Source organism: Ctenopharyngodon idella, chromosome 13, assembly GCF_019924925.1.
Source record: "Ctenopharyngodon idella isolate HZGC_01 chromosome 13, HZGC01, whole genome shotgun sequence".
Taxonomy (NCBI): domain Eukaryota; kingdom Metazoa; phylum Chordata; class Actinopteri; order Cypriniformes; family Xenocyprididae; genus Ctenopharyngodon; species Ctenopharyngodon idella.
The window spans coordinates 8,989,160-9,003,520 of NC_067232.1; the positions used below are offsets into that span (position 1 = coordinate 8,989,160).

Sequence of the window (14,361 nt, forward strand, 5' to 3'; positions counted from 1 at the left end):
AAAGGTCAATATCCGTCCGTGTGTGCGACAGGCAGCATCAGCCCCCTTCCAACCGATTTTCACAAGATTGGGTTTATTAAGATATAAACGTCAAAAAATGGAGTATTAGTAAATAATAATAATAATACAACTTAAAATAAGCACTGTATGATGTCTTTAAAGCTTCAATTTTAATGCGTTGGAGTGAGAAGGTCATAATTGAATCTATCAATCCAAAAACATTCATAATATATTTATTCAAATTTATTTGTTACTAAATAAAAGTAAATACCAGCATACATTACCATAGTAATCTCTAAATATATATACGAATTATGTATTAAAACTGGGTTGTTATATTTACTTTAAACAGTTCTCCTTGCTGACCTTTCCAAGATGGCGGCTCTATTGATCTGACCAACGTGACATCTCCGGATTAATATCTATGACGGAGATTGTTTAATGACGTAGTAGCGCTTTGCTTCCTCAAAAGTCAAGGAAATCACCGGGGTCACCTTTTTATTTTTTATTTTATTTTAAAACACTTCAAATGCCACTTTTATGTTACTGGAACAGTCACTGACGTTGTGTTGAGCAAAGACCGACAGATGTCGTGCGGCAGGTTTTTGTGACAGGGCGCTGCCAGTTAATACGCTGGGCGTGTGTGAAGATAACGAAAACAAGGGCTGGATGTGAAAACTGTCAGGAACAGATAAACCTTAGTAACCGTCGACCCTCGGCCCACAGTAAGTCCGTCTTTCTACTGAGAACACCGTGACATGCAGTCAAAAGTGTGTCCAGACACTCCACTATTTACAGCACTGCTCGATGAATTGGCCGTCTGACTTTATACAGTAAGTTTCGACAGATAATGATTAGTTGAGACTCGTAAACTTCGTTTTGCTTGCCTTTTTCTCCAAATGTATAGGACAATGTTGCGAATGACAAGATATACAATCGGGAAACTGCAACAGTGTAACAGTACCTGCTCTCGGTCAGATACATTTTATCTTTTACCTAATCGGACATCAAGAACACCGTGGAAAAAGCATTTGTGCAAGAATGGATCATTTGATGCCCTTGTGTTGCCTGTGTATAAGGGAAGGAACATGTCCAGGCTCTCTTGTCTCAGAACTGGAGGGTTATTTTTACCCAATAGTATATGGACACACTCCAGACACACGGTTGCTCTCTATAGCACATCTACGGAAAAACAAACCTCAAAGACTGTGGTAAATCAGGAGAGTAAAGTTAAAACCTCAGAAAACGCGTTACGTGTACCCTCAGAAGATGTCAAGAAGTTGCTACAGCTGGCGTATCCTCAGAGATGGAGACTGGCAGGCAAGTCAAACAATGCTTATGTTCTGTGTTTAGTTACATTCGGAGGCACTTGATTGGTTTTGACTGTTTCCTGAGATATGTAGAGTTTTACATCCCTTTAAAAATGACCACGATAAATATACCTTTACAAAGAGTTCAGATTATATCATATGGTGGCACTTTAATTTATATGTATCTATATCTATCTATCTATCTATATATATATATATATATATATATATATATATATATATATATATATATATATATCTCATGATACTTAATGATTACTACTAATGATTATATGTAGCATGGTATTTACATAGTGATTCAAGAAATATCATGGTATATTTTTCAATTAATTAATTTTTTAATGAAAATTAAAAAGAAAAGAATGCAAATGATTACATCAAAAATGTTATTTGCTAGTAAGAGATACATAAATGGACCTAAGAACATTTTAAAGAGTGAAAGTGAAAGAGTTAAAGTGACATGTGAAGGCCAAGTAAGGTAAACCATACTCGGAATTTGTCCTCTGCATTTAACCCATCCAAGTTAATGCACACACATTAGGAGTAGAGAGTAGAGAATACTGTTATACTCTCAAAATAATGGATTATCAGGCTGTTTACATATGTTTACACCATCTAAATGTTGATGGAGGGTGTAAATTTTGTAAATATCTTAATATTAATGATGAAAATGATGTTCTCGTCAAAACAAAGCACATCATCAAAAAAAAAAAAATCTACTTGTGCAAATGTACCTGATTTATGAATGGATATTTTATTTGTCCCTTATGATTTGTTTCTGACTCTCCTCATAGCTGCCGTGGGCTTTCTGGTGATCTCCAGCTCTGTCACCATGTCTGCACCATATTTTCTGGGAAAAGTGATTGACACCATCTACTCTAGCTCCACAGAGGACTTCACCGCCTCCCTTACCTCCCTGTGTTTCATGCTAACAGGTGTCTTCCTCTGCGGAGGCGCTGCAAATGCTGCTCGTGTTTACCTCATGCAAATCTCAGGTGAAGTCTCAATGCACATCACGTGAAACAATAAAGATGCTTTATAGTGCAGTAGGGATTTGTTGTTGTTGTTGTTGTTTTTGGAGAATTTTGTGGCTTATGTTACTGTTCAAATGTTTGGGGTTAATAAGATTTTTTTTTTTTGAAAGAAATGAACACTTTTAATCAACAAAGATGCATTAAAGACATTTACAGTGTTTCAAAAGATTCTATTTCAAATAAATGAGTTTCTTTTGAACTATTCATCAAAGTATTCTAAAAAAAAAAAATACGGTTGTATCATGGTTTCTACAAAAACATTAAGCATCAGAACTGTTTTTAACATTGATAATAACAAGAAATGCTTCTTGAACAGCAAATCAGCTTATTAGAATGATTTCTGAAAGATCATGTGACACTGAAGACTGGAGTAATGATGCTGAAAATTCAGCTTTGCATCACAGGAATGAATTACATTGTAACATATATTAAAGCTGCAGTATGTAAATTTTCACTGCTAGAGGTTGCCTATTCAAAACAAATTTTGAGTGTGGAATCTTGGGAGATGTGTTCTTCACCTCACAGTCAGTGGAAAAGAATCAGAATGGGACTCAGGGAGAAATTATGTTCATGGATGAGATTATTAATATTACTGTAGTATGAAGCAAAGCAGGAGCAATTTCTAATGAGAGACAAGCAGCGGACAAGCAGCTTTTATTATGCCGCAGTCGCCGCTTCCGCTTCTTCCGGTCAAGCGCTGTTTATCATATTAGATTCATTTGAGTGTGTTGAAAATGATGTTATAACGTTACTCTTAAAACTTGGATATTTTACTGCAAAAATCTTACATATTGCAGCTTTAAAATAGAAAACAGTTATTAGTTTTTACTGTATTTTTGATTAAATAATGCAGCCTTGGTGAGCATAAGAGACCTCTTTTTAAAACATAAAAAAAATCTTATCGACCCCAAACTCTTGAAAGGTAGTCTATGTATTTATTGATTGAATGTATTTGTTCTGTAATGGTTAGGTCTAGTCTTTTATTCTTTACTCCATTAATTAGAATCATTCCATGTGATTCATTGAGTTGTCCAGCATGCATACTGTACTCGCTCTTTAAAAAGTCTTTCTCTGCTTTCACAGGGCAACAGATTGTGCGAAACTTGCGTGAAACCCTTTTCTCCTCGATTTTAAAGCAGGAGGTGGGATTCTTTGATAAGACCCGAACCGGTGAGCTCATTAACCGGCTTTCAGCAGACACAGCCATCGTTGGAAACTGCCTCACTGACAACCTCTCTGATGGGCTGCGATCTCTCGCCCAAGCGGGGGCCGGAGTTGGCATGATGGTGAGACACTTGGGATAGTTTGACATTTTAGCAGCTGATTCTCTTTACGAATATCACATTTTAACTGCACTCATGTGAAACTAGCCACCATGATTCTGCTTTATATAAAAACATTTCACTCCCATTACTTCCTCATCTGTTTCTAAAACAGAAGATACAGTGGAATGCAGTAATTCTGGTGTTGTACTTTTTGTACTCATAAATGCATCTATGATTATCATCACTGATTAATTCAACGCTTGAACTTTCTCTTTCTCTTCCTCAGTTATATGTGTCACCTAGTCTGACAGCCTTTGTGCTGATGGTTGTTCCTCCTATTGCCTGTCTGGCTGTAATTTTTGGTAAATTCATACGATCCATATCAAGACGCACACAGGATGCATTGGCAGAGGCTACACAGGTAAGAGGTCATGTTTCCTTTCAGTGGGGCTTTATTGCATGTTTTATTGCAGATATGAAACTAAGCCTTGGACAGTAATCATTTGATAGCTGATTTCATGGCTCTATTGTAAGTGCAATAACAGCAAGTGGCCAAGGGATCCTTTTACTCTGTAGCTGCTCTGCATCTCCTAGTTGGCAGAAGAGAGGATCAGCAACATGCGGACAGTCCGAGCTTTTGGAAAAGAGCTGACAGAGGTGCAGAAGTACTCAGAAAAGATTGACCATATTTTTGAACTAGCTAAGAAAGAGGCTGTTCTTTCCGCTGGATTCTATGGAGTGGTGAGATTCATCTTACTTGTTGTGTAAATGTTTAAGTTGCATTGCATGATTATCAGAACTGACTGTTTTGAAGTATTATTTAATCAGTAAGGCAGTTTAAGATAATTTGTCTAGTACTTCTGCTCTGATGTTTTCATTTCTGTTGCAGACGGGACTGAGTGGAAATGTCATCATCCTGAGTGTGTTGTATAAGGGAGGTCTGCTGATGGCCAGTGAGGCCATGACTGTTGGGCAGCTCTCATCTTTCCTAATGTATTCCTTCTGGGTGGGCATCAGCATCGCAGGTGAGGATGTTAGCTCAGAGCAACACTATATACACTGTATGAATATACACTACTGTCCAAAAGTTTGGGGTCAGTAAGATATGTATTTGTTTTTTGTTTTGCAAAGAAATTAATACTTTTATTAATCAAGGATGCATTAAATTGATCAAAAGTGACAGTAAAGACATTTATAATTTTACAATAAATGCTGTTCTTATGAACTTTCTATTTGTCAAAGAAACTTGAAAAAAAGTATCATGGTTTCCACAAACATTTTCAACAGTGATGATAATAATAAGAAATGTTTCTTGAACACCAAATCAGCATATTAGAATGATTTCTGAAGGATCATGTGACACTGAAAACTAAAGTAATAATGCTAAAAATTCAGCTTTGCCATCACAGGAATTAGTTAATATTTAAAATATATTAAAAATATTAAAAATATATTTTTATAAAATTATTTTAAATTGTAAAACTATTTCGCAATATTACTGTTTTTACTGTATTTTTGATCAAATGAATGCAACCTTGGCGAGCATAAGAAATTTCTTTCAAAAATATTTTAAAAAATTGTACTGACCCCAAACTTTTGAAAGGTAGTTCAACATATATTAGTTTTCTGATAACTTTTCAGTTCAGTTCCGCCATATCCTGGACTTCATTTTCAATTTCTACATGGGCTGGTTTACATAGAATTCACTTCATTTAGGTCATTAGGTCCCAAGACAGGCTTTATCATTTTTGTAGCCAGTGTGCAACATTTAGAAAAGAATATGTTTCTTTCAACACAGTTCTGTTGGGATTTCCCAACAAAACCGCTCTTGTGGGGGTGGAACACTGGGCCTTATTCATAGGTAGAAACCTGTTTAGCTGTAATTTTTGCTCTGTGTAGAAGTTTTTAAAGTATTGTACATTTTATGTGGATTAATTTAAGGTTTCAGCTCATTCTACTCTGAGTTGATGAAGGGGCTTGGTGCTGGGACTCGTCTATGGGAACTCATGGACCGAAAGCCAGAATTTCCCCTCAATGGTAAATAGAAAGTCCTTCTGAATAATGCCTAAAATGCACAATACTTTTATCTTTTCATATGTGAATGGCAGTAAAGTAATTATCTTTTTTGTTGATTTTTTTTTTTTCTTCTTTAGAGGGGCTTGTGTTAAAACCAGAGCAGTTAAAAGGAGAACTGGAGTTTCGTAATGTGTGTTTTGCATACCCAACGAGAAAGGATTCGCCCATCTTCCAGGATCTAAGTTTGTCTGTGCCGGCGGGGTCAGTAATGGCAGTAGTGGGATCCAGTGGCTCTGGCAAATCCACACTGGTGTCATTGTTACTCCGGCTGTATGATCCTGATTCAGGTGAGAACTGAGAGTAAGAATACAGTGGAAAATGTTGAAACTGATGTTAATAACTAAGATGTGAGAGCAGTAAAAATGCAGAGATAAATGTGTAGTTTTGATTTAAATGCAGGTGTGGTCACTGTTGATGGCTGTGATATACGAGACTTGAATCCTTACTGGCTGAGGAGTCACATTGGTACTGTAAGCCAGGTAAGAAAAGCCACCAGAAGAAAGAGAATTAGACCATATCCTACCTCAATTCTACTAATTTCTGTGTGTGAATATGTTTTTTGTAGGAGCCTGTTCTTTTTTCCTGTTCCATCGCTGAGAACATCGCTTATGGGGCGACAGACTCAAGTCAGGTCACAGTAGAGGAAATCTACAGGGCAGCACAAATAGCCAATGCTCATGACTTCATCCAGGAATTCCCTAAGGGCTATGATACAGTGGTAGGAGAGAAGGGGGTACTGCTGTCAGGTATGAAAAAACCTCCAGTGAAACTCGTGTTTGTGATGGGACAAATGTGTCTGTTTGTAATTCACTTGACAATTCATGCATAACTACACTGATTTGTTGAATAAACAGGAGGACAGAAGCAGAGAGTCGCCATAGCACGAGCCATGCTGAAGGTAATCTTAGTATTAGATTGAATGTTAAATATTTGTTGTGTATAATTATCTCATGCTTATTTGATGCTTTTCACAGAATCCCAAGATACTTTTATTGGATGAAGCCACAAGGTGAGATGTTTGTACAATACTTAAAAATAAATTGACGAATAGATGAGAGACAATAACTTTATATACAATGCACTTTCAGATTTAAAACTTTGTTTTCATTCACTTAGACCTATGTTACACACTACATGAAAGGTAATTTTCAAAAATCCATAATAGGGGCTCTTTAATTAAAAATATACATGGAAATAAAAGCTAGATTTTTTGTCTTTATTCTTTGTTTATATAATATATATATTAGTTCATATTTTAGTTAACAATGTATTATTTTAAAAGATGTGTCCTAGGGTTATGTGTCAATCCTTTTACAATAATATTTTTCCATTTTTAAAATAATAATGAACTACTCCAAAAAAAAAAAAAAAAAAAGGCATCTTTCATGGTAATTGGAGGACAAAGTCAAAATCTTGACTTTATCATCACTTATCTTGTTTCATTATATTTGTCAGTACAGTACTGTACAATCTTTAAGTATCGATCTTGTTGGCATGTAGTACAGAACCTTAACCACAAGGCTCTCAACCTGTCAACACTTTTATTAATTTATTTATCTTGATGTGCACAATGCCATTTACTTTAACATTATTTTTCTGAAAGAATGTTTAAAATCTTAAAAAAGAGAAACCACCTTTTTAAAATGGAAAATGCATCTGTGTATAGATATGACTTGTGTTTGTGTGTGTGTGTGTGTGTGTGTGTGTATATATATATATATATATATATATATATAAGATTTGCCCCGGTCTCTGTTTCAGTGCTCTGGATGCAGAGAATGAGTTTCTGGTACAGGAGGCATTAGAGAGGCTGATGCATGGTCGCACAGTGCTGATCATCGCTCACCGTCTCTCCACCATCCAGAGCGCGGATGCCGTGGCTGTGATGGACCAGCACCGCGTGATGGAGATCGGCAGCCATGCCCAACTCCTTGCCAATGACCAGGGGCTCTTCCGCAAGCTGATGGAGAAGCAGGCCTTCCTGCAGGCTGAGCAGAAAAAGGCTCTCTACAAATAGGAGAAACACAGTCATTTAAAGACAACAAAGAGAGTGCGCACACATTCAAACATCTTTAAATGCTCTTGATATGTTTAATTGTGTTTTGAGCACTCTCAAATTACAAAGACTGAAATGTAGCTATTTAACCTTTGCAGTATCATAAACTGCCAAGTAACTGGAAACCAGTTGTATACTGATCATTGTTAATTACAATGGCAGACACTCACAGCGTACATGCTGTGGACATGATTTATTACTCATCAGAGTTGCAAAAACACTGCTTTTAAAATTGTTTTATGCTTTCATAGCCTAAGAAAACATTTCATATATTTAAATGGAAAAGCTTGAAAGGGATATGAAGTAGATTTAAAATATGAGACCAAGTTACTTGATGCTGTTATTACTTGTAATAAATCATGTCAGTCCTTTATTAAGGAACAGGTGATAATCAGTTTATTGAAGTGTACATAGGGCCTTATTCATGAAACATGAGCAGAACTAAATTCTGTGTAAACTATATATAAAATAAGTAAATTGTTGCATTTGACTCAGTGGGAAAAATTACACAAGAATGATTTATGAACAATTTACACAAATTCATTCTGCAAATGTTTTATAAGTAATACAGATAATGAAGATTTTGTTGTTGGTGGTGGTGGGGTGGGGGGATTACAGAAACAATGGTGCTTCTGTCTTTTCTTATCACCTTTGTTAATGACACAGATGTCAATGTATCGTGCCTAAATCATAAACCGCAAAGCTTTTACTGGGATGAAATCCAACTCCATTGTGTTTTTCCAGTAATGAAAATACTGTTTTAGAAGGAGCACCTGTATAGACCATTGTAAAGGAAAAAAAATGATATATATTATTGTCTCAGTTGTATTTGAGAAGAGAGCAGACACTATAAGAGAGAGATTTTAATGTGACCTTTACTTACAGACAATATATATATTTATATATGTACTACTGGGACAAGATGAAATCTATTCAGAATTTTAGAACATTTTATTATTTCGTGTGGTAACTTATTAGGTTTCAGTTAGTGAAATGTGTATGTTTGTCTGTTGTTTGTTTATTTTCTATTGTTTTATCTGCACTCTTAATAAATTACATTGAAACTTTGCAACACTGCCCTGTCCACATGACTGTCTTCGAGAACATTTATTAAACAACTCTAGTGGCCAGAAGAGGGCGCTGTTGACCCTTGAAAATAAATTACAAGCTATTCTTGAAACCAAGAGGGGCAGTAAAAGTGGGTTAAATGAAAGACTGTCGAATTGGATCTACAATGGAAAATTGTTGTTGATGCAAGAGACTGTTCACTGTAATCTATCAGTCTCCAAAATGATTATGGTCACTCCATTAGCAAGCAACTCTACTACTACACCTCAGCAATAAAGTGGTTTCATTAATTGCCCTCACTGTGCTCTTCTCTTAACCTCAGAAACTAAACCACAAAGTCTGATTAAGTTCAAGCAGGGAGATTGTAGCTCAGGCTGTGTTTGCTGAAGCAGTAATCTGCTTACCCCCAGTGACTGTGGCTGCTCCCTTCATTGACTCACTCAACATGATCTCTAGGGCCAACTATGGCAGGATATCTGCTTGCACAGAGACGGGCCTCTTTTGAGTAAAGCATGCAGAGCAGCCACACCTCCCTGCACTGAAAAAAAAAATAAATAAAAATCATCTCCAGGAATCATAATGATTTTTGTCTTGTTTTCCAGTACAAATATCTATATATCTTTAAAACAAGATTTACTTGAGAAGCAAAATAGCACATTAAGACTTATTGTCAGAGCATAGACTACAGAGTTGAGAGAAAAATGACCAAAAAGATTGTAAAATATAGCACTTTAAAATATCTCACAAATACAAACATATCATGTTATCAATTAAATGAAATAAAGTGAATATTTAGTAAGATAACATGAACACTATCTAATTCATTTGCTAAGAAAACTGGCTGCAGTGGAGCTGTGAACAGATGGTCCAAATGTCCTCAAGAATCTAAAATAGAAAATGCAAGTCTATAGAAGATCAGACTACCCACAATTCACTTATATAACTTCGTTTACGATTATTGCAAATATATCACAGAGACTGCTAAAAATACGGTTTAGGCTAGTACAAACAAAATACATTTTTGGACATATTGTTGATATCATAATAATAATAAGGTACTGAGCACATCAGATAGAAATTAAGTTTCACTATTAAAATTGTTTACGCCTTACCTGAAATGACATTATTTTACTTAATTTCACATAACACATCTCTTTGGTCAAAATTTTATTTCGGATCTACTTCACCAACACTGCGCAAAGAGTGAGAATAATGAGATCAAATATTGGCTGTGCACAAATCTCTAAACCTATCTTATAAATGACAGAAATATACTAGAAGGAAGCACCATGTGGGAAAAGGCTAGTAGCAACATAAACACCGCCCCCACACCATATACAGCTCAAGCTGTGGACTGGAATGATGACTATCAAACCATAAAAGGACAGTCATGCTCACTACGAACCTGGGGATAGCGGGAGACACTAGGAAGTCACCCCTCGCTTACCCTGCAAGGGCCTAATATGGTTGAAGGATGGGGAAAACTCCAACTGAACATACAGATATCCTCAATAGTGCGCATGGGGACAAACACGAAGAGTATATAAGGTTTTCGTGGGTCAGTCAGTCCGTGACTGGATCCATCAGCGGTTGTGTTCTGCACTGAGCTTCATCAGAGAAAGGTAGGAGAAATGGATTAAACCCATGCGCTACTAGTGTAGTTACGCTGACTAACAGAAAAACTTTTAGTCAATGTAAGGCGACTAATACATTTTATTTGGTGTCAACGTCTACGAGATATAGATAAAGGGTTTGCGTTAAGTTATATATTGATAATTGCATTATTAGGTTTTCATAAATTAATCAATGAATTCGTTCATAATAGATGACTTGTATATTTTGAATTGTCATTCGTATACATTTGTATACTCGACGTGACAGCATGTTAGAATCATATATTAGAAAATAAATATGTATTTAACTTATATTACTATACTCACTCATCGGTAATTGATTTGAATTGATTTACTCATTAATGTTGCCATTTCCACAGCACTTGTACAGTGTAAAAAAAAAAAAAAAAAAGTCAACTAAACTTAATTTAATTTTAATTGTTGCTGTATATTTTAAGTAAAATCAAAGTTACAACCTGCAGTCATAAGTGCAGTCATCACTGGACTTTTTAACCACTTTTAAAACTCAAGTACAAAAGACAGAAAATATTATGACAAGTTAAATGGATGGAAACAAATATGTTAATGGTTAGAATCACCTAATTCGATTTCACTTTTTGCACAAACCTGCACCCAATCCAATATTTCTTAATGTTCAAACCAAGACGACGCAACTGTTTGACAAGGTGGTTTCCTATGAATTCATATGTGATTCATATGGAAATGTACAATTTTTAGAAAAAAGTAAGCATGAAGGTATACCCCTAACCCTTCCTAAACTTAACCGTCAGTGGGGCGTAAGCAGAACGTAAGAAAACGTACAAATCAGATTATATGAATTATTCAACAATTCACCACAACGTGTAGTTAAAATTGCCATGTTATGTCCTTCATTAGAATCCATCAAGATGTGTGACGACGACGAGACTACCGCCCTGGTGTGCGACAATGGTTCAGGCCTGGTCAAGGCTGGATTTGCCGGTGATGACGCCCCCAGAGCTGTCTTCCCCTCCATCGTTGGTCGCCCCCGTCACCAGGTATGTCGCATTTTGCCGTTTTTAAAATAATTAACATGGATAAGCTTAAGCCATTGTTCCATTTAAATATTGCAACATTAAAAATACCCTTTTTCTTCTTCCAGGGTGTCATGGTGGGTATGGGTCAGAAGGACTCATACGTAGGAGATGAAGCTCAGAGCAAGAGGGGTATCCTGACTTTGAAGTACCCCATCGAGCACGGTATCATTACCAACTGGGATGATATGGAGAAGATCTGGCACCACACCTTCTACAATGAGCTCCGCGTGGCCCCTGAGGAGCACCCAACTCTGCTGACTGAAGCCCCTCTTAACCCCAAGGCTAACCGTGAGAAGATGACCCAGATCATGTTTGAGACCTTCAACGTCCCAGCCATGTATGTGGCCATTCAGGCTGTGCTGTCCCTGTACGCTTCTGGCCGTACCACTGGTGAGACAAATATTTTAACACTCAATCATATATGTTGAAAATCTAATTTACAAATAATTTTATGGGATCTAATGTGCAGTTTTACATATCCGCAGAAAATGCGCTATTTTGTACAAGTTTTTTCTAACCCGTTTTTTCTATATTTAAGGTATTGTGCTGGACTCTGGTGATGGTGTGTCCCACAATGTCCCCATCTATGAGGGTTACGCTCTGCCCCACGCCATCATGCGTCTGGATCTGGCTGGTCGCGATCTGACCGACTACCTCATGAAGATCCTGACCGAGCGTGGTTATTCTTTCGTCACAACTGGTAGGAAAATGCAATTTTTCAATTTCACATTAATTTCTGTGTTGTTTTCTTCTGTTTACATAAGATTTGTCACAACAACTCATCGAATTTCTTTTCTTCTGTGTCAGCTCATATTTGTTATATTTGTTGAGGGATGCACAATATTTTAGTACCATAATGGTTATTGGCCAAAGTTTTATTTTGAATTTATCATATCAGTGGTAGTTGGATATACACTACCATTTTTACTACCGTACTATTTAAAAAAAAAAAAAGAAAAAGAAATCAATACTTTTATCAGCAAGAATGTATTAAATTGATCAAAAGTGTCAGTAAAGACTTTTAAAATGTTTATTTCTATTTGAAATAAATGCTGTTTTTCTTTTTAATTTTCAAGCTCTTCAGCTTTTAAAAAAACAAAACTTATTTTAAACTGTAATAATATATATTTCCCAATTTTACTGTTTATTTTAATTAAATAAATGCAGCCTTGGTGAGCATAAGAGACTTTTTTTTTTTTTTTCAAAAAAATCGCACCTACACCAATCTTTTCCTACACAATTTTTGATTTGTTTTGTTATGTTATAAACAACTGACTTACTCTGAAACTCTGTTTCCAGCTGAGCGTGAGATTGTCCGTGATATCAAGGAGAAGCTGTGCTATGTGGCTCTGGACTTTGAGAATGAGATGGCCACTGCCGCCTCTTCCTCCTCCCTGGAGAAAAGCTATGAGTTGCCCGATGGCCAGGTCATCACCATTGGTAATGAGCGTTTCCGTTGCCCAGAGACCCTCTTCCAGCCTTCTTTCATTGGTGCGTAAAGACAAACACTATTAGAAAATGCTGCATTTTTCCATACAGCTTTTAGTTTGATTAATAAGGTGTTTCTGAACAGGTATGGAGTCTGCCGGAATCCACGAGACCGCCTACAACAGCATCATGAAGTGCGACATTGACATCAGGAAGGACTTGTATGCCAACAATGTCTTGTCAGGTGGTACCACCATGTACCCAGGTATTGCTGACCGTATGCAGAAGGAGATCACTGCCCTGGCCCCCAGCACAATGAAGATCAAGGTAATGCATATGTGATTTATCTTTTTAACATGTTCCTGTTCCCTATTAATATAGCAGTATGTGTCACTGACATGCTCGTGTGTCTCTTCACTCTGACAGATCATTGCCCCACCTGAGCGTAAATACTCCGTATGGATTGGTGGCTCCATCTTGGCTTCCCTGTCCACCTTCCAGCAGATGTGGATCACCAAGCAGGAATACGATGAGGCAGGCCCCAGCATTGTCCACCGCAAGTGCTTCTAAATCCATCACCTGCATCTGTTTGCTGTGGATCACGCAATAATGGAGAATACTGTACATTCATCATTATGGGACAGCTTTGGTACAGATTTATTTTGTACCCATGTGTTACTTGAACATACCCTGGATTACCAAGCAGGAACACGACGAGGCAGGCCCCAGCATTGTCCAAACAGAATCAAGATCCAGAAAACCATTATACCATGTTGACTATCACAAGACTGTAATCTGTACATACATAGTCATTAATTTATTAAAGTCCATTATTTGGTATTTGTGACACGTTTGTGTTAATAAATTGTTTGACTTGAAACTGGAAACTTAGCGATCTAGAGTGATGATGAAAAGCACATAAGTAAATTCTAGTAAAAAAAAAAGTATGATCTAATTATTTTCAGGAAGCATAGGTAATATAGTAAGATTCATAGTGCAGTCTGCTTAGTGTACAAAGTATTTAAGTTTACAAAAATCAAAAAGTCATCATATGGCCACACATAAGGTCATGTAACCCTTCCAATATTCCTGGAAAAAGTGAAAGTTGACCTCCATCTGACCTGACTGCAATGGTCTACATTTCCCTCTTGCAGAACCAGGGTGGGATCCTTACCAATTTGATAGAAGAGAATAAATAATTACACTTAAATAATACAATTTCTTTAAAAGGATTAACATTTTCAAGCACATGCACAGAATTTATTTCAGATTTTCATTTGCCATGAATGAGTCACAAATCCTAAAACTATAATGTGCGTGATTCAAATTCTTGAGGTCAAAAGGTGATTCTTTTAGGTGGTTTTTGTGGTCTGGTCTAGTTTCTTCAGATAAGCACCATCTTATCCATATGCTA

The 14,361-nt window shown here is 36.6% G+C and overlaps 2 protein-coding genes and 1 long non-coding RNA gene across 3 annotated transcripts; 2 read left to right on the forward strand and 1 right to left on the reverse strand.

The window, feature by feature from the left end:
- The first annotated feature begins 430 nt into the window (after positions 1–430).
- On the forward strand, positions 431–8,834 carry abcb10 (ATP-binding cassette, sub-family B (MDR/TAP), member 10). The gene is made up of 13 exons (XM_051915854.1): positions 431–1,320; positions 2,126–2,326; positions 3,449–3,651; positions 3,917–4,051; positions 4,225–4,371; positions 4,520–4,655; positions 5,572–5,667; positions 5,784–5,993; positions 6,106–6,185; positions 6,272–6,452; positions 6,561–6,604; positions 6,681–6,715; positions 7,468–8,834. Exons 1-13 carry the CDS (start codon positions 900–902, stop codon positions 7,721–7,723), a joined length of 2,145 nt encoding a protein of 714 aa, XP_051771814.1. The 5' UTR covers positions 431–899; the 3' UTR covers positions 7,724–8,834.
- On the reverse strand, positions 7,527–10,171 carry LOC127524413 (uncharacterized). Its single transcript, XR_007933045.1, has 3 exons — positions 9,943–10,171; positions 9,235–9,368; positions 7,527–7,713 (listed from the first exon to the last, which is right to left on the reverse strand). It is a non-coding gene; the product is annotated as an uncharacterized LOC127524413 (long non-coding RNA).
- A 131-nt stretch (positions 10,172–10,302) lies between these two features.
- Positions 10,303–13,796, forward strand: acta1b (actin alpha 1, skeletal muscle b). The gene is made up of 7 exons (XM_051915855.1): positions 10,303–10,452; positions 11,341–11,480; positions 11,585–11,909; positions 12,058–12,219; positions 12,819–13,010; positions 13,093–13,274; positions 13,374–13,796. The coding sequence occupies exons 2-7, from the start codon at positions 11,352–11,354 to the stop codon at positions 13,515–13,517; spliced, it is 1,134 nt and encodes a 377-aa protein (XP_051771815.1). The 5' UTR covers positions 10,303–10,452; positions 11,341–11,351; the 3' UTR covers positions 13,518–13,796.
- The last annotated feature ends 565 nt before the right edge of the window (positions 13,797–14,361 follow it).